The sequence below is a fragment of the Temnothorax longispinosus genome, chromosome 7 (assembly GCF_030848805.1).
Source record: "Temnothorax longispinosus isolate EJ_2023e chromosome 7, Tlon_JGU_v1, whole genome shotgun sequence".
Taxonomy (NCBI): Eukaryota; Metazoa; Arthropoda; class Insecta; order Hymenoptera; family Formicidae; genus Temnothorax; species Temnothorax longispinosus.
In genome coordinates, this window is record NC_092364.1 from 2,764,507 (window position 1) to 2,788,783 (window position 24,277).

The 24,277-nt window shown below is 37.2% G+C and overlaps 2 protein-coding genes across 3 annotated transcripts in view; one reads left to right on the plus strand and one right to left on the minus strand.

Moving 5' to 3' along the window:
- Positions 1 to 24,277, minus strand: part of LOC139816126 (uncharacterized) — a 205,194-nt gene that overhangs the window by 153,010 nt on the left and 27,907 nt on the right. The window lies entirely within an intron of this gene.
- Positions 1,609 to 3,464, plus strand: LOC139816132 (piggyBac transposable element-derived protein 4-like). The gene is made up of 3 exons (XM_071783485.1): positions 1,609 to 1,751; positions 1,921 to 2,181; positions 2,358 to 3,464. The coding sequence occupies exons 2-3, from the start codon at positions 2,001 to 2,003 to the stop codon at positions 3,347 to 3,349; spliced, it is 1,173 nt and encodes a 390-aa protein (XP_071639586.1). The 5' UTR covers positions 1,609 to 1,751; positions 1,921 to 2,000; the 3' UTR covers positions 3,350 to 3,464.

The following is a 24,277-nucleotide window of genomic DNA, read 5'->3' on the forward strand; positions in this document are numbered from 1 at the left end:
AAGCTTTAGCGCGTCCGATGCACGTTATAAATATACCGTGTATGTGTGACCTTTCGATTAGTCCATCGATGAGCTGCTGTAATCGCTTAACGCGTAATCGCGAAAATCAAGTTAGCGACTATATAATATTGTGGATGTCACGTCATTAAATTGTGGACAGCATATTGCATCCATTATCGTAATGTAGCGTACATTTCAAATACCTATATTGTGCACATTAAAATGTTCTACATTTCATTACCGATGCTTTCAGAGTCTTCAATAAGCGCGTCAATATTTGTAATTTTAGGTCAGCTTATATCTACAGATTAATTATAATTGTCACGCTATTTGATATTACATATATACATACTGCGGATGCGTTTGTCATATAAGTATAATAAGCGACTTAGCAAATAATTAAAATTTCATAAAATATATTAAATAAGACATTCACCATTTTTAAATTTATCTTTCGGCGCATTACTTTTATCGAAGAATTATGTATTATTACATGAAATAATAACTTTTATACACACCATTAAAAATATAGCACATATCATCATGTGAAAGTCATTAAATGTCTAAGTCGTTAAACTATAATAAAACTCCGGTGCGTGCAAACGAGAAAGTGGATGAGCGAACGTCAGAATAGTAAGATGAGTGTGAGCGAGCAAGAGTAAAGCTCAAATTGTATATTATAAAAATTATTTTATAAAAAATTAAAAATAAAACAGTGTTTAAAATAAAAGTTAAATTACGGTAAATGTACAAAAATGTAAAAAAAAATAAAAATTTATTGTAATTCTAAAAGGATCAAAATTAATTTAAAATATTTTAAAATTAATCTTTAAAAATCTAATAACTCTAATATTCGAGTGATTCGAAGCTATTAGCATACCTTGCAAATAGCATACCTATATTCTCATTTATTTCCTTAATTAAACTATCGTGTCTGAAATTTCAAGAATCGCGATAGGAATTTTAAAATCGCGGAAGTTTAAAGGTGCAAATTATTAAAAAGAAAAATTATCAAAAGTTACTAACATCGCAAGAACAGTCAAGGAAAATCGAGCTTTAAAAAAATCATTAGAAGATACTAAATTAATTGATATAGCTCTAGTATACTAGTAACTTGTTTCTTAATCGCAACATTTTTCATAATTCCGGAGACTGTCGATATTTCAGCAAAATTGTCTTCTTTTTTGCTCGGATTTAACGCACGTCTGACTTCATCTCGTTTCTTTCGGTTCAAATAAGTGCATCACTCGGTACCTCCAGCCGCGAGAAAATCGATAATAAATCTCCATTGTATCCTGCACTACGTCGATTCGCTATAGTATTGACTATTAGTTTTATCAGGCATTAACGCGTTTTACTCCACCTTTTTCATAAAATCCTTTTATTGATTTTATATTCTCACTTTGGCTTCGAATTTATTATTATAATAAAAAGGAATAGATATATACGGAAGGATGCAATATCATTGCAATACCTACATATTGATTAATCTTCCAGCGGGCGCGCCTGTGTATTTTGTGCACGCACGCGCGGTGATTATAGAGGGGATGCACGAAAACTTTCGGTTTGATCCTGGCTCCAGCTCCCCGAGCTATTCCTGCAGTGTCTATTTGATTGTCGAAAGGCGTAGTTGTCGTTTTGCTAACGCTATACAGATTTTACGGATTTTTAGAAGTTCCTGTTCCGTCGTGTATACACAAAGTACGCGCCCGCACCCGCGATAACGACGAGATCAACATCTGCATATAATTGTACATATTTTCATTGTCTTGTTATTATTATCATTATTAAGCATTGTTATTATTATTTATAAACTGTATGAATTAAAATAACATTTTATGCCGATTATTGGAATTAATGAAAAATTATTGATTTTATTATGCAGATTATTACGTGATTTTTCTTTTGTTATTGTTCTAGAATGTCGACAAACCATAATTTGAGGAAGGACTTGTTAGATTATTTGGAGAAGGAAACACAAGAGTCTATCGACAACGAGGATGATTCAGAAAATGAGGAAGAAAAGATTTACAGGAGTGATCACGACACTCAGTCAGTCGGAACAGAGCGGTGACAAGACAGAAGGGGCGCAAACAAGCGAAGGGGAATTATTTTTTGAAAGAGAGGCGAAACAAATAACATTTCAAAAAGCCGTTCATCGATCTGCGAAGGAAACCCCAGGTAAAGCGACCTTACTACGTAAATGTCGACGAGTCCTTGAAATGGAAGAAATACCCTTATTCACAACCGTCGAAAGTGAAAAAAAGAAACGTTATGAAACGTTTTACCTGGACTAACATCAGCCACAAAAGACATCACCGACAAAGTAAGCGCATTTTATAAGATTTTTTACTTAGGTATGGTCGATGATATTGTCAAATACACAAATATGTACATCGAGTCCAAGCGGAATACTGTTTCATATAAACGAGAGAAGGACTGCCGAGATACCACGAGGTGTGAGATTTTAGCTTTGATCGGGACTCTTTTTTTTATTGGAACGAAGAAAGGCTCTTACACTAATGTTCTGGAACTGTGGGCAACAAATGGAACCGGAATACAGACACTCCGAGCAGTCATGGGCTACAAGCGGTTTCTATTTTTGTTGAGATGTCTCCGATTCGACGATAAGTCAACGAGAAGTGAGAGGAAACAGACGGACAAGTTGGCACCAATCAGATCGATGCTGGACTCATTTGTCAGAAATTGTAAAAACAGTTACACCGTGAGCGAATACGTTACAATTGATGAAATGCTGCATCCATTCAGAGGTCGTTGTAGCTTTGTGCAGTACATATCGAGCAAACCGGCTAAGTACGGACTGAAATGTTTTGCAATGTGCGACGCAAAAACCTTTTACACAAGCAATTTGGAAGTTTACTGTAAAACGCAACCGAGTGGATCTTTCAACGAGTCAAATTCTCCGACTGACATTGTAAAAAGACTTGTCGAGCCAATCGAAGGCTCGAATCGAAATCTGACAACGGACAGTTGGTATACCAGCTTGCCTCTGGCCGAGTATCTTTTGGGGAAGAATATCACATTCTTTGGAACTATGCGCAAAAACAAACTGGAAATTCCCCCGGAATTTCTCCCAAGGAAAAACCGAAAGACTCAATCTTCGTTGTTCGGTTTTCGAAAGCAGGAAACTTTGGTATCGTACGTTCCGAAACCAAATAACGCTGTTATCTTATTATCCACAATTCACGATTTAGCAGAGCTTGATAAAATCACGAGAATACCAGAAATAGTGCTCAGTTATAACGAAACAAAAAAAGCAGTTGATACAATGGATAAAATGTGCACTGCGTATTCTGTATCTATAGAATCACTAACCGATGGCCTCTAGCTTTGTTCTTCATAATGTTGAACATAGCAGGGATAAACTCCCAGATACTTTACTTCGCGAAATATTGTGACCGAGATCAGTATCGACGAAGAATTTTTTTGACTGATCTAGCTTTCGGCCTGATAAAAGAACAACTTGCGCTGCGAACTAAAATACAATCGCTACCCATCGATATTCAAGCATTCCTACGGAAAAATCTTCCTGCTGAGAAGGAAGATCAATCACTCGATTGTCGTCGAAAGCGAGGGAGATGCAAGTTTTACACAAATACGTCTACCACCTTGACATGCCACAAGTGTACTCAATTTATTTGTAAAAAACATTCTACGCGTTTTGTTATTTGTAAAGTTTGTCAAAATACTCAGTCTCTGAAGTAGATTCATAACTTTTTTCATTCTTCGATTTTTATACGATATACATTGCAACAATTATTATTCAAATAAATTATTAATGAGCTTTCAAATATCGTAAACTTTCACCACATGAAGTTTATATTTTACGATAATACCCCTTATCCTTTCAAATTTCCAATCTGATTCCAGTACTTTGTAGATACATAGCGCGCCTGCTCCCGTTATGAAAGGGCGCAACCGCCGGAAGATAAGGTAAATGTACCAATTCCTGGACAGTCAATGGACACGTACCTATGTCAGAACGCAGTCTTTAAATAAGCATAACGCGAATTAAAATCAAAGATAAAAATATTTTTCTCGTATTTTGAAACTTTAGTTGTAGTATCCAAACGTTAATTCGTGTTATACTTATTTAAGAACTAAAATGATAAAAGTGTCCAGACATAGGTATGTGTTCACTGACTGTCCAGAGTGTCCAAACATTGGTACATTTACCTTGATCATTTTTTTTTAATCAAAGTTAGTTTTAAGTTGTATCAAGAATGAAAATTTTACTGTTACATTCATCAAATAAATATAAATATTATAAAATAACAGTAAATAAATTTGTTCTCTTCTCAAAATAATTTTCCCTACGATATAAATACAAATGTTTTTCTATTTATATTTTAAATCCTTTACAATCATATTATACATGATTTATATGAATTGATATAAAAGCAAATAAGTATTAAACAATAAATATTAAACAATTAAACATGTACGCAATAAATATTAAACAATATGTTTTTATATTATGTTACAACGGAAAGGAAATAAAATTATTTTGGGATCTTGGGATTATTGAGACCTCATTGGAATCCCATAAAATATTTAATGAATAACACGGATTTCTGAATCCCATATTTTTTTCACAGTGCTCTGAATTATTTAGCAGAGTTGGTAATTACATCCTGGCAGTAATACATCGTCGATAATATTTTATAACACGACAAAATTAATGGAGAAAATACAATTTGCGTCAATGCAAAGAGCTAATTATACGGTATTGTCTAATTATCACGTAACAGTATTATTGAATTAAGCTGTTTAATATTTCTCTCGATATCGAAAAATCTAAATTTATATTAAATAAATAAATAAAGTTTCGCAGGTTTTTAAATATATGGGGATATTGTTAAAATTAAATTTAACTTCCGCTTTCCAATCGCCCAGTTTACCGTTAAATGAACGCATCATATTAATTGCGTCGTATTAATTTGCACTTTCTGTATTTCATTTCATGGTGCAAATTCGTAATATACAATGCCGATTTGTAAGTTCGAAATTATACGCATCGCGTCGACGCTCGCAAGGTCCAAATAAATGAATTTTTCAGACGGTAAGTTGTAATTAAAATATGCCACGCAATGAGCGCCGTATTACCTCGAATACGCCGAGATACCCACTGTAGTGTACCAATAAGATTTCTCTCGTCTCCCGTCGGCGAAGACGGGACTTTTATCAAATTTACGGCGACCCGAAGAGAGGTGCATCGTGCGAGATGCACCGAGGGGGTTCGTATCTCTAAACTAGAGGATATGTCTTTCATAGAAGGTAACGGAAGTAGAAGCCGCGAGCGGGAAAGGAGCTGGGTCCCTTTGGGGATTCGAATGGAACGGAACGGAACAGAACGGAACTGAACAGCCTGAAAGAACAGCCAACTGCTGCTCGGGAGTTCTAAGCACGTATCTCGGCGCTTGGATGAGAGAGCAGAAGAGTAAGGAAGCTTACGGGACGACGGAAAGGCCCTCCGAGCCGAGCATCGGCCTTCCTTTTGTCTTCGTTCGTTTGTCCTCCTTTCTCTCCGCCTCTCCCATTCGCGCCAGCTATACGTTACTTCGTTTCCTTCTGTTCACGTAAAAATTCTCTTAAGCCGCTCTCGATTGCGGCTTCGCTCGGTCTTTCCTTTTCCGACCGCTATGTACGCCTGGTATACTTAAAATAATAAATTTCAAAGGCAACCCAACCTGTCAGGCTCCGTTTAGTTTACCTTTTCACGAAATAATTCTTGGAGCTCCGGTAGGATACACAGTTGAATAACGGAAAAGATTCGTGAACTCCGCAGGACATAACATAACTCGATCTAAGCTCGAGCTATTTAAAATTCTTCGGTAGCTAGCTCAAGCTCGTTTCCATCTCACACAGCCTCGTGTGTGCTAAATGTTCGTATACATGCGCCATGCTTCGTACAAAGTTAAAAGGATTGAAGACGGAAACTCAGCAGTAACATCAGCGAGCCCGAATAAAAGCAATATCTACAAAGTGCCGCGATGAAAGAGCCACGAGAGCAGATGCGGGAGAACGGAAGATGAGGGAAGAGAGAGAGAAAGAGAGGGTGGGGAAGGAGAAAGAGACTAACTCATATCGCGGGAAAGAAACGGAATGATCGTCGATTAGATCGATCGAGGCCGCGACGCGACGCGACGGTCGGGTCTCAATTATTCAGATGTATTTCTCCAAGACGACGGTCTCGCGGCTTTCTTACGGTCCTCATCGGGCGCGATGACGCGACGCCCGTTACTTCTTTTTCTCCCGTTTCTTTCGTCGGCGAAGAGGAGAGATGCCATTGAGACGACCGCCTCGCGTGATGCACTTGTGGCAGCGTCGCAGAATGACGCAGTGAACAAATGGGGAAACCACGTTGTGCCGATAATGCCTTTGAAACCGTTCGACGATTGTTCCCGGTCGTAACCCGTTTTTCCCCCTTCTCTCTTTCTCTTTCTCTTTTTCCCTTCTTTTTCAATTTACCGAACAACTGTCGCAAAATGCTTTTTCCATCAAACTGATTCGCAGCAACGTGTCGATTTATTTCGCGCGGTGATTACACGCGTCTCTTAAAGCGATTCTAGTTGTATCGAATCCTCTCGCGGTACTGAAATGCTGCCGCAAATACGGGCTTAGACGCGACGTTCTTGGAAATTGGCGAGAGATGCGCGGCAACGAGCATGAATTTAATTATCATCCTTGAAATTGAGGTTGCCCCTTTCTTCCTAATGACATTGCAATTAATTTATTCTCTCTCGCTTTATTGTACTAGTACAACTCATCTTTTATACGCGGCATTTCGCGTAAATCGTGTGTAATCCAATTGAACTTAAAATGCATTAAAGATAGAAAAATGTTTATAAAAGAGAATGAGATAAAATGGACAATATACTTTCGAGAAGAATTATAAGATTAAAACAAATCCTTTTTAGACTTGTTAATAACTTGTTAAAAGTGGCTCACGCGGGTTATCAAAAGTGGACCGTAACCATTTTTCTCTCGATCTTTGTCTTGCATTATGAACAATATAATCATCGTTGTGACAAAGTTAATGACACTTGGAAAAAAATAATTGATGCTATGTAGCAACTTGACGCGGCAAAAGCATAATCTGGAGATGTAGGCCGTACGTAGAAACGGGAGCGGCAGAAAATTCCCAGCTGGTTAGGCGCGAGGCGACCACCATCGTGTAACCCCGTGGCACTCAGGCCTGTTAAAACATTTACGGCACGGACGCTCACGCCGTTGCATTTTCCATCAAGTGGCGAGCGAAGTACGCGGATAGATTAACTTCAACGAAGCCTCCGAGGCATCGGCTGAATTAGGGGCCCGGTTCCGCGCAGCGAACGCAATTTATCCGCAAGGATCGGAACGCGCGGCGCAATTAGGTCACCGACGTGGGTCACGGCGGAGGAGATCAATTTAAAGGCCGTCTGCATGCCACCGGCTCGGATGAACGTTCGCCAGGAGATGACTTTCAAGGTAAAACGTGCATCGCCTCGAACTTAATCCCTGAACTTAATTCCGTGCTCGATATATAGCGGCCATCGATCGTGCTCGTACATCACACAGAGCGGAATTGTCGACGAGAGAATATGTGTATGGACTTCTTCCTTGGGAAATATAGAATCAATTAATTCCTGGATGGAAATATCATTTTTTTTTACGATCTCGCCAATTAAATAATCGATATTTCAGTAATTAAGTGAGCCACCAATTAAAATTCTATTTAAGCAAGCCTACCTTAAATTAAAAATCTGCCTTTAATTAGAATGCTATTCCTTTGTGTTCAATTCACGAGAAGCCCCATCATTTTTCATGATTTATGATTCTAGTGATGATTAGCATTCTACATTTTCATCATGCACGAGTAAAAATTCCGCGTTTAATGTAGACGCTTGTGAATCGCGGCGGAGACAGCCATTTAATCAACATTATTTATAAGAACGAAAGGAAAGCTGGACTTATGTAAATGTGCCTATGCATACATAAAACCTTCGCGCAATCCTATTTCCGCATAACTCGTATTGCTGTTTACGCTTGTAAATCGTAAACGACAAAAGAGTGCAATGTAAATCGTGAAGCAGATACGGACAATTCCGATATGCGCGCACCGCAATAGGAAGCTTTCCGATTTCTTTTTTACGCTTATCGAGAGTAACGTTTCTGCATTCTTGAGAAACGCAGGACATGTTTCACTGCAGGATATTTAAATTATTCAAACGCGTCCCCTTGTCAGCTACATCGATTTCAAGTATACCTTAAAATACATGCCAACGTGTATCTATTTTTTTCATAAGCACTCAAGAAACGGAAGTTTATTAAACCGAGATGTAGAGACCACTTCATAAGTTACAAAATTAGCCATTTAATTATCTCTAAAGGTCGAAACATCCTGGCCTTATCGCAATTAGGTCACTGGCGCATGTCACGCAGACTTGGAAAGCATATTTAAAGATATGTCCATGATCTCTATAAACCATGTGATCTGTTACTCAAATTTGCCGATATCCCTAAGACAAGTATAGCAACTGTTGTATTGTATTGTTGCCTACACCTCTGCAAAATTTCTTCGCATCGTTCTCACTTTTGAAATAATAAATTTTTAAAATAAGTTTGTCAATAAAAATTTTTGTTGAAAAAATCATCATAAAATTACGAAGTAGAATACAAATAAAAGTTTACATAATTAAGTTGCAAGACCCAAACAAATACATAATTAAGAATTTAAGACTAACAAGTGTTCTAAAATCGTATTCCGCGTAAAAGTATAATGCAAGAAAATATACATTCAATAGTACTTATTTAATTGCTTGGAATTGCATTGTTAATTTCTTCATAGGATGAAGAAATTTTAGCATGCAGTCCATTAACGAATCCATTATACTCGCAATATTGCGAGGAATATGTTTGGAGATATTCCATATTCTATCCCACAAAATCCGTCGTTTAATTGTACTCGGAAGATCGAATCGTGGTGGCAGCTCCTACCGCAATTAGGTCACCGCTAAATCCACAGTTGAAAATCAATCGAACGATAACTACAATGTCGAATACGACAAACGATCAATCACGATTGGCATAGAAAACACTTCCGTCGTGTACAGCGCCCGAAAGTTTTATCAACCACCTGCTAGTTATGTCACGGATAAAAAAATTCTTAAGAGAGAAATGTTTTCCATCGCGTGTACAGGCTTTGCAATCCTGACAGCTGATAAAATAGCAATTGAAAGTGATTGTAACTAAAAATACGCAAAATAAAATATATAGATAATGTCAGAAGCTCATATAGCCGGAGCTCTACGATCTCCGATCGACCAACGTCTCGACATTATATAGAGACTATATGGATTCCCCCAAGGCATCGACCATCATAACTTATGACAGTAGCTTTTCAACCTGCTGTATTCGTTCCTACGTACGTCAGTATTCCAATTACAATATTTTTCATTTCACTCATTGATACATCTTGTCATTTTGAAGCGTTAACTTATTAGCCTTTCACGATTCAAAATACATCGCCGTGACGCGAATGTATTATTTACATTCTCGGAAAGTTTCATAGCAAGTTTGGTCTTGCAGGAGGTAATTTCGAAATTCATCTTGCGGGGCGAAGACAGGCTTAAATGTTAGCAAACTATACACCACGTCCGTGCCTCCCTGTTATTTGCCTCTGAGTTATTGCCGAGAAAACTGCATCAGAAAAGGAAAAAGATGTGGGAGGAGATTTATACCGATGTATCAAGTATCTAATTGGATCATTACGAAGAGGCAACTGTGCGGGAACGTGTCGCTTTTGACCGAACTAAATGAAGATCATTCGCGCGAGCATGCGAATAACAACATGATACTATTGTCGTGCTCGAAATATAGATGTCAAAGTTCTCGCATAAACGAGTTACCACAATGTGCCATAATATGGTACGTAATTAGACAAACTATAATTCTATAATATTATCGTAGCAACTCATTGTGCTACGTCAATTACTTTGTTTTACATTCTATTACATTGTTTATCTATATTTATGTCATATGTACATTTATCATATTAATTGACGACGATAAACAACCCATTATACTATTAATTAGCATTAGTATAGATTTGCGTTATTAATTTGACTAATTATCGAGGGTATAAAAAACACATTCAATCTATTCTACACAATTTTTGCGATATTGATATTTTTAGTACACTTGAATTATGTCTATATTTCAATAAAGATAATTAATAATTATTAATGTAGACATATCAATTAATCAAGAAAAGAAGTATCAAACTGAGCTTTCAGATACAATTCTTTGAAGACAGCAATAACGTAATAAATTTATTTAATTAAACAATTAAAAGTTGGTTGTGATTCTACATATCGAGTTTTGCAAAGCAATTTAATTAACCACTAGAAGATGCATGTCATTATATACACAAGCCTTTCAATTTACCTATATTCATATTCAGTTTATATTGAAACTCACCTATAATACTGAATTTTCCCGAGCTTCCACAAAAAGAAAAGTCTTTAATCTTTTATTTCAATTTAGATCAATATTTTAGAATTAAAACAGCTACGTTTGTGTCTAAAAATAGCGCTTTTCTGCAGCGTTATTTCTTAGATATAGATTAAAGAAATAAAGATTGTGATCAAACCGCGATTTTTATAGATATTGGGAAAGATTTCCAGCGGTTTCGTGTTTCAAGGCACGAAGTAGTATAATACGGTGGCTGTCGAGGATCAAAACACATTTTCCGTAAGTGGGTCACCGTGATGGTAAACTATAAACGGCCGTTCATGTAGCAGAAAGTGCATCTCTATATCCATATTACCATTGTCGTAAAATAACCGCAAAGACAATTTATTCATTGCACACATACCCTAAGGCCTACATCATTAATTTATAAGATCCCTTCTACCTAAGGGAAATGTGTAAGCATCTTTGATATATTCAAAAATACTCTTGGGGATAAATAACATTGTACGTTCACGAAATAGTACATTGAACAGTCGCTCACATAGCAGTAATCTCATGGTTTCATATCGTTTACATCCATGATAATGTAATGGAATTGCAGAAATAACTTACAAAGCTTTCGAGAGACGGAAACTTTCATTGATGAATGTATTATTGTAACATTGCGCTCGGCAAACATCGTTAAATGCAGTCCTATCAATGATAGGTTATCAATATTTATTATTGACAATAAATATGTATTAATATAAATAAATAGATGATGTACAAACTAAGTTTAACATATATCATTATATTTTCGAAAGATCAACTATTAAAGTAAAAATACTTGAGTTTTTTGACGAAATTTTAAAACTACACCAATTTTATATTTAATATAAATAAAAAGTGATATAATTCTCTTATAAAAAATATTTATACGAAATTAATTCTTTTTATTTTCAAAAAAAATCATGGGTTCAAGATCTTCTCTAGATCACTCTGTATTCAATTTATTCTTCAATTTATGCAATTCGTGATTGTCAGTAATTCGTAATATGAAATGTTACAATAGCCTTTATGTAAGGCAGATCGATAGATGAGGGGCAAAAAATACCTACGGCCCGATATGACTATTGCACTTTCGAAAGTTCGAATAAAAGCGTACGTACAATAAGCATTTCACGATATTGCGAAATAGCATAGGAAATTTCCTATGTGCTACGACAGGTACCCTCGTCGTGTGTTTGCATCATTATCGTGAAGTAAGACATTATTTGCTCGTTAAACTCTCTCACGATGACTGGTCCACGTTTCGTCTCTATATTAGCATTGTAACGCCAAGCAATATGAAAACCATTACGTGTCTTAAATTGTCGTCAGTGTCACGAGCGAGAAATGACACGTAGAACAACGACATTTTAAAACAGTAAATAATAAAAATTTACTCTAACGTAGTAATAACGTGCACACGTAGATCTATGCAAAATGTAAATTGACAGGCAACGCTACGCCATATGGGTGTTGTTGAAAAATCCATTTCCTGAACGAAATTAACATTTACGGCGCGTCACTGCAAAATTCGAAAACGTGACGCCTCGTGCGGAAACGTTTAATAAATCGCAAAACAAAATTTAGCAAATTTCCTTGCTTTACTTTTCGGTGAAATATTCTAATTAGCATCGCGGGTGACTGGGACATCGTTAATTGCGTTGGGCCAAAATAAATGAAGGTGTACCGCAATTAGGTCGACGACGTAGAACGCGATACCGAAATGACGAGAGAACAAAAAGTACGAAACCACCTGCCTCGACCCTTTCCAAAACAACGCAATTTCTGTCACTCATATTATCTCGTTTTCACGCGGGGACAACTTCCAGAAACGCTCCCAGGCAAATCTGTTAACCCTTTTTACGACGAAGTGGACAGGGGTCCTTAAAATATCACGAAACTTAATGAAAGCAGTATTACTCGCGACATGCCACATGCTGTTTAAGAGAGGAGCACTTGGCCGTGATGTCTTTATGTAAGATAGAAAAGAAAAACTCTGCGTGTAATAAAGCGTTTGGAAGAATTCGGTGGAAAGATATTATCGCCATAACTTTAATTACAGCTAAATATAAATTTGTATTACAAGATCTGATTAAGAATTAAGCGTACTTTTTTCTTTCATAAAGAATTAAATCTTCTACGAGTGCTTCAATTGAATACCTTAGCACATAATAAATTAAATAAATTTGCCTCGGATCTTTCTGCTTTTTATGGATTTATTAAGATGTAAAAAAGTGTTAAATATATTTTCTTCTGTATGCGCAATCATTTCTGCTTATTTATTTTAAAAACCAATAACAACTAAAGTAATTGAAAGCTACATTCCGAATAAGATAAAAATAGATAGATATTTGAAGAAAATAGAATAAATCATAACCTTCGAATTCGTTGTTTCCTATACTACCCTTTGTCTAAAAACTTCCCTCAGATGTTCCTCTATAGTTGCATTAGAAAAAAGCTCGCTAAACGGAAACAAGCTGTATACAGCGAAACGAGAAAAGACGCGAGACGCGATTTACATACGACGTAACGCGAAACTTTCTCACAGTTTGAAATCTTCCAAACTTTGTGGCATCCATTTTAGACGTGCCAGTCAAGTTTCTTGCGAAGTAAATGCAGGTATCGCAATGCGCGATATACATACTTCAGCATAAGAATAGAAAAAAAGCGAAGAAATGTCGTGCATTCAAAAATGCGTATTGTTACTGCCTTAACAATAGTCGGACAATAACGGTAAACGTTTTCTCAACGTTTTTTGTAACTCAGTGTCAGTGCAGTAATTTGCAGTAATTACAGAGTTACCTACAAACAAATTAGCAATTTCAACTAAGTATTATATACATTTTTCAGCAAATTGTCTGTTTTTTTTGCAGAGAAAAGAAAGAATAAGTTTTGATCAATAATGACGTGCGCAAGATTTTCAAATATGACTACTTTTAATTTACTCAATTTTAATCGATACATGCACTTTTAATTACTGATCGGCAACCAATTACACTGTCAGCGAAATTGTTATAGTAATTAACCTTCCGATATCCGCGCTTTTTTATGTACTATGAAACGTGACAATATATCACGTGTTTTCTAACATTGAACTACGTAAAGTTTATACATGGCTTACTTAAAGTATAATTCAAATATGCTTTTCTTAAATAGGTTGGCTATAACAAAATAAGTTTCTTTTTCACTTCTCACATGAAATCCTATAATTTATTCAATGATATCTTTTATTTCTTGAAGGATGTAAGAAGTATCCTTAATATGTTGCTAATAATTATAAAATATTCCCGCATGTTATTAAGCGACAGCTGCGTGCTTTTTACACCGATATCGGAATGTTAAAAATTGGCATTGAAAACGCGTGACATTAAACAGACAGCGATAATCAGCAATCGTCATTATTGAGCCAAAAACTTCGTGCTGGGGATATCAATGATGCGATCGCATTCTTACCGTCCAACGACACGCAATGCCTCCAGACGAATATGCGCATCTCTGCGAGGTCCGAGAATCGCGTTTCTACCTGGATCACGCTAACTACACACAAAAATCGCGTACGCCTGGCCGAGGAATCGATTTCCCGTGCTCGGTATTTAAAGCGAGTAGTGAGTTACCGCGCGGCCGCCACCGGGGCTTCGAACGTACGGTCCATTAAGAGCGAATATTCCCTCCTCGTTACGGTTTTCTGCGGATTTTGGCACGTTTTGGCACTCGATCGATCCAATTTGGAAGACTTCGATCCGGCGCGGCGGATTTTAGAGTCGCCGAGAGCCGTGTAATCTAATGGTGCATTCTGATCGATGAGGACCGGTAACTGTGTGCTCTCCGCGGACACCCGGCTGATGAACGACGACGATCATCTTCATCGATCCCCGCTGTTCATCCATATAAATGAGACACTAAATTTATTAACGGTCCAGCTGCTCTTTTGCTACTCGAGATCGTCGATTGGTCCCCACGAGATTCTACATAGAGAGAGCAGCATTCTCCTCGCTCCCACGATTGCGCTGATTATTTGTCATTCTAGACATTTTGCACTTTCGTTTCTCTTCTGGCGATATAATTCTATCGATGTAATTCTATCACGAATTATTCTTGATTCGAAATGATACTCGCGTTCTTTTTTTTCTCAACGTGCTGTTTTCCTAACTCGAAGCGTTCTCTTTAATCAATCTTCGGTGACGAAATAGAAATAATAAAAGAGATTAGGATTTATCGCTCGATAATAAACTTATAATCTTCGGTGTAGAACAGAATATCACAGTATGCGCGAATGTTTAATATGTTAAGAGTTTGATGTACGTGGTTTTCTCTCGTTTTGTACCGGTTAATATTTTGATAGAAAAAAAAATGTAATTCACGCCTAAGTAATGGAATTTCTTATTACGATACTTTTTTCCGAGAATGCTATTTTGTTTGTTATTATGCTTTTTATTATCATTTATCGATTCTCACTAAATTTATTTCTAAGCAACAACCCTGTCACTCTCCAGCGTTCAATTCACAACTTCAAAAACTCTCTCTGTTCAAAATCCGCTATTATTCTCGATCCTTCGTTACAAGATCTTATCTTTTTTTAATTATTTAGAAATTTTTAGAATTATTCGTCAACTATTTAGAATTTTCTTCCTTTTTCTTCATCGTTATATCGCTTTCATTAAATCTAGTACGTCTACTTTCGTATTTTAGATTAAATCACTTATTCCTTCCTTGCGCATGTTTACTCTCTCCGCGCGCTTTTAAATTAATTTATCAATCCAGTCAACAACCTCTCTCTCAAACCCCTTTACTCTCCTTAAGCTTCTTTATTAACGTCACGGATAATGCGTCAGAGCGAGTCAACGACCGTATGTCGTCGGGAAAACAATTTCGAAAGTCGACGACGATCTCGCGATTTCGCGGACGCGAGGTCCTTCGCCGCGACGGTGTTACGCGGTAGGACGGTACGACGTAACTGCTCTCACGAGGACCACTGCCCGCGACCGGCAGGGTGGGACACGCCGAGTGGAGGACGCCGCTCTGTGCCACTGTACGGGGTGTGTGCACACACCCGGGACACAAACTGAGAACAGGCCGTTGCGCGAGACGGAAAGAGAGAGAGAGAGAGAGAGAGAGAGAAGAGGGCAGGGGGTGGCGGTGAGATGGCAAAGAAGGAAGGCGGGGGTGGAGAACGGGGGTGCGCGCAACCTGCGCGCAAGCGTGCTGCGGTCTTCATGGGGTGTAGCCGCGGTGCATTGCCTATCCGCCCGTCGAGATGCATATCCTAGACAGTAGACAGGTAAAGGTGCACCGCTTTATCCCTCTTACTACCCTTTCGTTGCCTCGCTCGAATCCTTGTCTTGATCCCCTGAGCCGCCCTTTTCGCCGCCCGGCCAATGATTACGGGACGCGATAACATTTTATGTTCGTCTCTCGCGGTTTTAGACCGTCTCTCATTTTCTTCTCATTCTGCTTCGCTTCTCTTCGCTCTGGTGCTATGCAACAAGAGCCTCTCAAGGAATAAAAAAAAGTTAAAGCTGTTATTCCGCGCGGCTTGTTAAAGTTAAATGAAGTCATTGAAACGAATCGAGTGAATAAATCAGATATAAGATCCCAGAATAAGAAAAATAAATATTGTAAAAATATTATATATTACGACGGTCTTAGTGTTCAACAAAAAAAAAAGAAATATAAAACAATTATTAGTTTTAATATTAAAAAATTATTATACATCTTATCAATTTTTCGTGTTACGAAATATACATTATAGCTCATACACAGATTGCGAGAGTATTTCTGTTTGCGTTTACATATATTTTTGCCCATGAAAATTCCGGGTTAAATTCAACAGATAACGATTGTATATGAAACTAGATACTCAAGTCGTGCTTTAAAAACACGAAATACGCAATGAGCGTGATACGTCGTACGAGACCAGATTATTTTAACCGCAAATTTTACTCGACACATCGCTCCGATCCATTTCTTCATTTTTCTTTCCAACTTTTTATATTTCGCAGATCGTCACTGTTCCACTTTTCCATCCGTTTACGATGTAGGACGATAATCCCTGTCGTGGGACGTACTGAAATGCCATTTACCCTTTTGTCTTTCGTTACTGACGCTACCGTGAATTTTTTTGTACTGCACGATTCGAACGGACTGTCGTAACGTGAGTTATTTCTACGTTAACGTATCCTGCCCGTTGTTCTCTTTTCGATGTCGTTGAAATTAATATCTCCTCTCACTTCCGGAGAGGTCTATTATCCGTAGTCGAAAGCGTACCCTTTAAAGTCGAGCCTTCATTTTAGACATCCAAGAGCAACAAAAAAATCGTAATCTGCACCTCTGTATAACGCGATACTTTAGATTCTAAAGTATCGCGTTATACAGAGATTATTCTAAAGTTTAGAATTTAAGTACAAAGCGTTTGAATTTACTTATTCGCTTAGATTAGAAGGACGAGAAGCTCTCATTCGATATTTTTCCTGTTTCGGTGCTTCGAGAGGAAAACCTCTTTTCCTTTTTTTTTTACGGATTTAAAGCGCCGAATATACTTTTCTCGTAAACTTATAAGTTTATCTACCGCTTTTCTGAGATCAAATTTAAAGGGAAGAGGCAAGCACCACACCACGCCGTTCAACTTTAGGAAATCTGATCCTCTCATGCGCGATCTTCAGTTCTTATCGCGCGTTCTTATCTACTATATTCTTTTACAAACAGATTTACGATAAATATACGAAACAATCTAATAATCTAACATATTGGATATGTACATTAAATATATGTTCCAAGTAAATACAATTTTATTTATATGTAAAAGACATGTCCAATTTGGGGTGTTAGCGACTGGTTGCGGAATAGATAATAAAATACATAGATAATAATTATTACATAAAAAAAATAATTTTTGCTTATCCTAATTCCGGATCACGAATCTTGAAACTAGACAAAAAATTTTTTAATTATAATTTTAATTAATAATATTTGTACAAAATAATTAAAAGTTAATTATTATAAATTTCGATATTATCAATCGATTTATTATTTTGCAACTGCTGTTCTCTAGCAATAATCGATTTTTATGATCACCAACTTTATGTAATATTTCTCAACGTAAATAATTCCATCTGCTAATCGCGCAAATTTGACCAACGTTTAAAATCGCACTGATTGAATCCGAACAATGAGGAGCGAAAATATAGGAACGATGAAAATAGTGAGAGAGAAGATTAGTACATAAATGTGCTCAACGCAAAGGCAAGAAAAATCTCGGTGCTATTGACTCAATCTTTCTACAAGAATTATCCATCTTGCAGTTAGATCCAAGGAGCCTCGCTTGTTGAATTTATCAGGTCAAGCAGGATTGACTAACTTGAAGGAAGCACTCATGTTTCTACGAAATCTAACAACCACTCATATTTCAATGCCCAGGATTATAAGTTAGATCGTCAGCAGATTAAGCAGTTGCGAGGAATTAATATATAGTACGATACAGCTGTGTCAAAATTATTATGAATTTGATATCAATTTGATAAGATATTTTACTCGTAAAATTCAATAAAAAAATTAAAAAATCAATATCAGTATACATTTTATATAAAATGGCTAAAATGTATAAAAAAATAATATAACACGTACGTAACACATAAAAATTGTATGAAACAAGGAAATTATTTATTAAAGCTAACAAGAAAGCTAACAAGAGGCTAACAAGAAATAACTACGGTATACCCTAGTCTAATTAACATTTAGCTATCCTTATTAAAGGGCTAAACCTGTGCTACACAAAACCACTATTTGACTATTTTTATTATTAAATGTGTATTATCATATTTATAAAAAATTCAGTCATTTTATTTTAATAAAATATCTGATTGGAACATGGCTTTTATTGTTGTAATTAAATACAATATTGTTATGTCTAATTTGTTTATAATTATGTGTCTTTTTAACTGATTTAGAGCTATTTCCCAATTGTTTCGTAAATTCTTTGCATTTACTTTATTCTATGATAAAACATAATTTAGTTACGTTCAAGAGTCTTATGATTGCAACATTGACGGTGTCATTAAATGACGTTATTCCTCGCAGGTAGAATCGAAATTAGAGTAATTTCGTGTTCGTGTTAACATTATCATAAACAGCGCGTTAATAGTAATGTATAACGCTTAAAGCGTTAGCAAGATGTAAAATGGACTTGGCGTAACAGCGTGAATGTTACACGGCCGGCTATTATTCACGTCGACGGACGACATTTTGATGCACTACGTCTAACATTTATTACGCCAGCCCGTCTCTAATTCAGGATCATTATAAAGCGTTACAAGGGTAGACAAGCGGACAGCAAATCGCAAAGAACGAAATAACACGAGCCACAAGGGAGTACAACAAATGAGGGAGAATATCGAATAAGGGCTGTAGGCGGATTTCGAGGGAAGCACAGTGACGCATTTCGTCCCTTTGACCTTTTTTCTCCGTAGAATTGCGAAAATATAATTAATTAAAGATAAACGGAAAGTGCACCCTTCGTATCTCTCAATCACTTTTCCTGGGTTTCATTAAACTACATATATTTATATTGTATCATGGAAAGGTCGACACAATACGTTAACCGGAAAATAACTTCGATCATAAGTGGCTTTTATGGAAATAAAATGTTATGTGGTTGATTTTAAAAGTCAAGTTATCAATAAAAATAATAGTAGACTACGAAAAATTAGGATAAAACTGACTTATTTATAACAATAAATGTTATATGTTTGTAAAAAGATAATAAAGTAATCACCATAAATACTTTTCTAATCAAATCGCAGATAAAAATTTTATTCCGCAAATAAACCTCAAATTTAGTATTCCTTGTTCGCGTATCACTCGCAAATCCATCGAATCGCGATTGCAAATATGGCATAGTGGATATCATATTGACTCTTAAAATCTGTTTATTAAACCGTATCACGTCTCAAGTATCATGTCTCAATTTCTCGGTTTCAGCTGAGTTCGTCAGTAGAATAAATACAAATGTAAGTTGGCTTCTTTTATCTTTAACTATTAAAATGTTTCAACAATTCCCGCGACACTGACGACACTATACATCCATTTGGTCTGTCTAACTTTTCTCGCCGTCTCTTAGAACTTTCAAACTCGCAACTTGAAGTATTGGCTCAAACCGTAATGACCTACAGGACAAACAAGTTCGGAACTTTTCACCGGTCGACGTTGATCCGTCTTAGCGATGGTTATAATAAGATACAATCGCTTGCGGCGGTTTTACGTAATGCGCGAGTATGATGCGAATACCACGGGATACGAGAAAAAGAGATAAAAGAGATAAAAGAATTAAAGTGTAGTATTGTGTGTGATTAAGATAATTATTATTCTGTAAAATCAAAATATCTTATAATGTATAGGATAAAACGGACCGCGATATGAAAGAACCATGATAGACGAAAATAAAGTCTCGACATTAAAGAATAATATATCATATCCTCAATTAAAGTGAAATTTTATGAATATATAAAGTAACTTAAAGCACGAATGTACACGGCAATTGCTTTTAAAGGTATATAATAATAAATAAAGATATAATACTTGATCTCGAAGTTAGTTATTTTCTCGCGCTTAATTCTCAAATTATAGTATATAAAAACAACGTTAAGAATGTAATTATTAATTAATATTGTTACGTATCCATATTATTTTTATTAGCTCCATTTCTTGCAAAACTACTTACATGCTAAATAACTATGATCTCGCGGAAGAAACTTTCCTGAATTCTCGCAGGAAAGCGAAGTGCCTCCGTCTGCCTTCGACGTTTTCGAAGGAAATAAAGAGGGATCGAAGGAGAGATCGCGGACAGGACGGATTTTCAGTTGCCATCAAAGAACGTGGCGCTCGCCCCGATTTTTAATTAATGTCAGGTCACGGAGAGAAATGGCTCCCCCATCTACTGCCGTGTTCCTCAGACTCTGAACGATCTCGACCCTGTCGTTCCAGGGAAGAATCGGCTATCGAAAATCGATGAAGTCGTCAGCACCCGATGGCCGCCTCTGTTACCAGCGCTTTCCCAACGTTCGTCGCGCATAATCGTTGATATATCGGCAGAGTTATACAGACAGCTGATAGGTAAAGTTACCTTGCGGATCATGCAGCGCTTGCAAGTCCCTTCACGCCAACTTAAACGAAGAAAAGCGTAATGAAGAAAGAGTAAAGAGAAGAAAGAACGAGCCCCATTTAAAATTACGTGAACAAGCAATTTCAGTGTGATGACAAAAGAAACACGGCGTTCTATGGCAATATTAAACATAGTGACAATGTTAATCTCTGCGACTAGATTGAAAAGAAAAGCAAGCATAATTCCAGAATTTATAGTATAAAAATAAAGAGAACAAACATTTATCGAGGAAGGAAAATTGTGCAAAAAGAGAATCATTCAAATTACTCTTTTTTTCTGACGATTTTAATTCTTATGAGAGATAATTTACGCGGAAAAATCTAAAATTTGCATTAAACGGGAATTAAAAATGGTTAATGAAATCAAATTAGCGAATTACATAAGTAACTAATAAATACATTTTCTACCTTAATCTAAAATTACGCAAGCAAGCCAATTAAGCGCTTAATTGGCAATAAGTACGCCAGCTGTCTCGACATAAGCTCCGTTATTGCAGCGAAAAAATCACCCACTTTATCTTTCTTGAAGAACGTCTTACCGCGGAAAAGATAAGCAGCACTCATTTTAACTAACCTCTCGTATTACGTCAGTTTCCGCAGAAATGAACTACAAGCATTTTTACGTAGATCTAGTACAAGTTGCAGCAGAGCCATCAACATTTCGCTAAAAATGCTCGAAACTTTTGATTTATCGATACTTAGACTGTCATAATAAAAAACAATTCAATTTAAATTACTTTTTGACAAATTTGGAATCAACGTTTTGTCGGGAATGTTAATAAGCAAAGAAAGAAGTTATTCTTTATCAAAAATTCGCATTTTTTAACATTGCAAATCTTTAATTAATAAAACACTCTAAACTAAAAATCTATCAAAGCAAAATCCATTAAAAGTTAGCTGAAAAGTATGCGCCTGTAATTTGCCTTTCTGAGGCTCAGTTCGCAAAAATTTCTTCGGTTCTAGCTTCAATTGCCCATAACTTTAAAACTTCTTAAATTCTTTCTGTCAGCATATCCAGGCGTTCGTTCCTGGCTCAAGAAATATCGATGCTAAATTCGCTATAGGAAATCTGTTACGAGGATCACGATCGCCGGTTACGGAAACGTCTCGGTTCTTACCTTCTCTGCCGAACTTGCGCTTCTTCTTGCCGGCGCCGCCGCTGCCGGACGAGCTCTTGCTCGAACTCTTGTCCTTGCTCTTCCAGCGTCCAATCAACATTTTCCGCAGCTTCCTTCTCAGCGTCTCGAGGGCAGCGTCATCGGGCGCGAAAACGGCGCGGGCGTTCGTCGCGCGGCTGCACGCACCGCGCACGTTCACAAACCGCAGGTGGCACGTAGCCGCGCGGGACGCATCGTTTGATGCTGCGGGCGCATAGAAACGACGGACGCACGTCGCACCGCCGCGCGATCGCGCCGTCTCGTTGCGTCGTCCATCGTCGAAAATTCGGGTGCGTTCCGCCTCTATCGTCTCCGCGCGAATTCGCCGGCGAGACCACGAAAATGGCTAGCAAACGTGACTTAATCCAAGCTGTTAAGCCAAGCTGTCAAGTCTTACCTGAAACTGCGTCATGCCCTGATCGCGAAAGTGCGAAAAGTTGGTATCTTCTTGATGACCACAGTTACTGACAATGAGAGGATATCCCAGTATAGGTATAATGGGATAAACATATATAAGCTATGATGAAATATTAAAAATTTGCAAATGTGCATCCCAAGTGATTATAAAAATTATCTCCTTATAATGTGCTCATAGGAATATCACCATGTTCAACTCATGTTAAATACTTTAAATTTGTATAATTATAGATAATAAGCAATTATCAAAAATCAATAATATTTAAAGTTATTACATGCAATATTTACAATGTCTTTAATCCGTCATTTAAAGATATAGTCGCTTAATAGATATCTTTTTCCTAACCATGGTCATCAAGAGTGCTTTCAAGCACTTTCTCAATCTGGATTCTCGTCAGTTACAAGCATGCGATTCTACTGAAGCAATTTCTAGTTAAACGATGCGACTGGGACCATCTCTAATTTCGTAACCGAGTGATACTGTCCATTTCTACCTATTAAATAATTTCGAAGGTGGCGAGAGCGGTCGAAAAAAGATCGAGGATCTGTTCATGATATATTCATGTAAGGTCTTCTATTATCGAAGAGACGAAAGAGAGAGTTTACCCTGATAAACTCGAGGCAAAAGAAAGTTTATCGACGATGTTAACAAATGGAGGAGCCATTGTGGAGGATGGAAATCCCGTGGTACCAGCCGCGTTGTACGAAACGCAACCTTATACTGGATCCGATCGTATCGGCGATGACCGATTTCGGATAGAGGATATCGCAATTGTCGCCGCAGCGTCTCGGCGCCATTGACTTTGTCACCTTCCGATCGCGGAGTGTTTTACGGAACGGCTGCTTACGAATCGGATCAGCGGGTCAAAAGAATGACAGTTCATCGTTGTAAGGGCATCGCGTCATAAAATAACTTCGTTTATCCGTTCGCGCGCTTGCTGGCATTTCGAAACGAAACCGTAGACGTTTGCGAGAGACAGCGATGATGGATAGTATACGCCGAAAACGATGGAGATAGCGCGCTACTTCTCCGACTACTGTGAGCTCCGTTCCAGGATTTACGATTTTTATTGCCGTCTACGAACTCTCCTACGTCATTCTATCACAATTTGCCAAGGGCATCGACTGTGTTAATTAGACGTCATTTATCATCGCTCAATATTAAAAGAGCCGCTAGCTTCATGATACAACAATCCCAACTGCGAAACCTCTGACATTTTTCACTTTTCTCCTTTACTTTTCCATCGTTATTGCGTCACTATTTACGAAACGATCAATCGTGCTAATTAGACGATAATATCGATGAAATGTATTGATTTAAAAAATATATAGAGTTTTTAAGATTAAACGATCAATTTTTCTGCTATACTGATTTTATCATCCGAACACGAAATTCATGGTACAATCATCAGATACATTGTTTCATACGATCGTGATAAGATAAAAGGTCAAAATTAATTAACAGGTAACATTCTCGTTAAACAGCAATGCGAACTAACATAACATTACACAAAGCGTATAATTTCAAACTAATAATTCATGTAACATCGCTCGCTACAGAAATCACTTTGATAGACATTTCGTTCATTGGCTTTTACCATATCAAAGCGGATCAAATTGAAAAGCGCAAACCAGCAAATTTAGCGAACTGCCTTTATAAACGCGGCCGTTTTAACTGACAAAACAGAAATTCGCGTCGTCCCCCTCCCAAAAAACCGCAATAATCGCGCTAGTCATTCAATACCATCGAGCCAAAGAATATCGACGAGTCTGGACGGGTTAGGTTCAAAATGAAGGACGACCATTATTGATACCGCCTACATACCTCCGAAGAAGCGACTCACATTAAATGTCACGACGATCTCCGAAAAGCGAATGAAGGACGCTCGGTGTTGCGTGCCAGTTAATTAACAAGACTAATTGGATCTTTTACTTCCTTGGTAAAACGATAATTAATTGGATTCGTGGATTGCTCGTGATTGCCCGTTCGCGTGCGCCAAATGAACGTTACTTCAGTTCGCACAGTTATTGCCTTTCGATACCTCGTC

What these genes read in the sequence shown, in the direction of transcription:
- LOC139816132 (XM_071783485.1), top strand. Translation starts at nt 2,001, where the DNA reads ATGATTCAGAAAATGAGGAAGAAAAGATTTACAGGAGTGATCACGACA. An exon ending in ATCTGCGAAGGAAACCCCAG is followed by an intron (nt 2,182 to 2,357) that starts GTAAAGCGACCT and finishes TTTTTTACTTAG; the next exon opens with GTATGGTCGATGATATTGTC.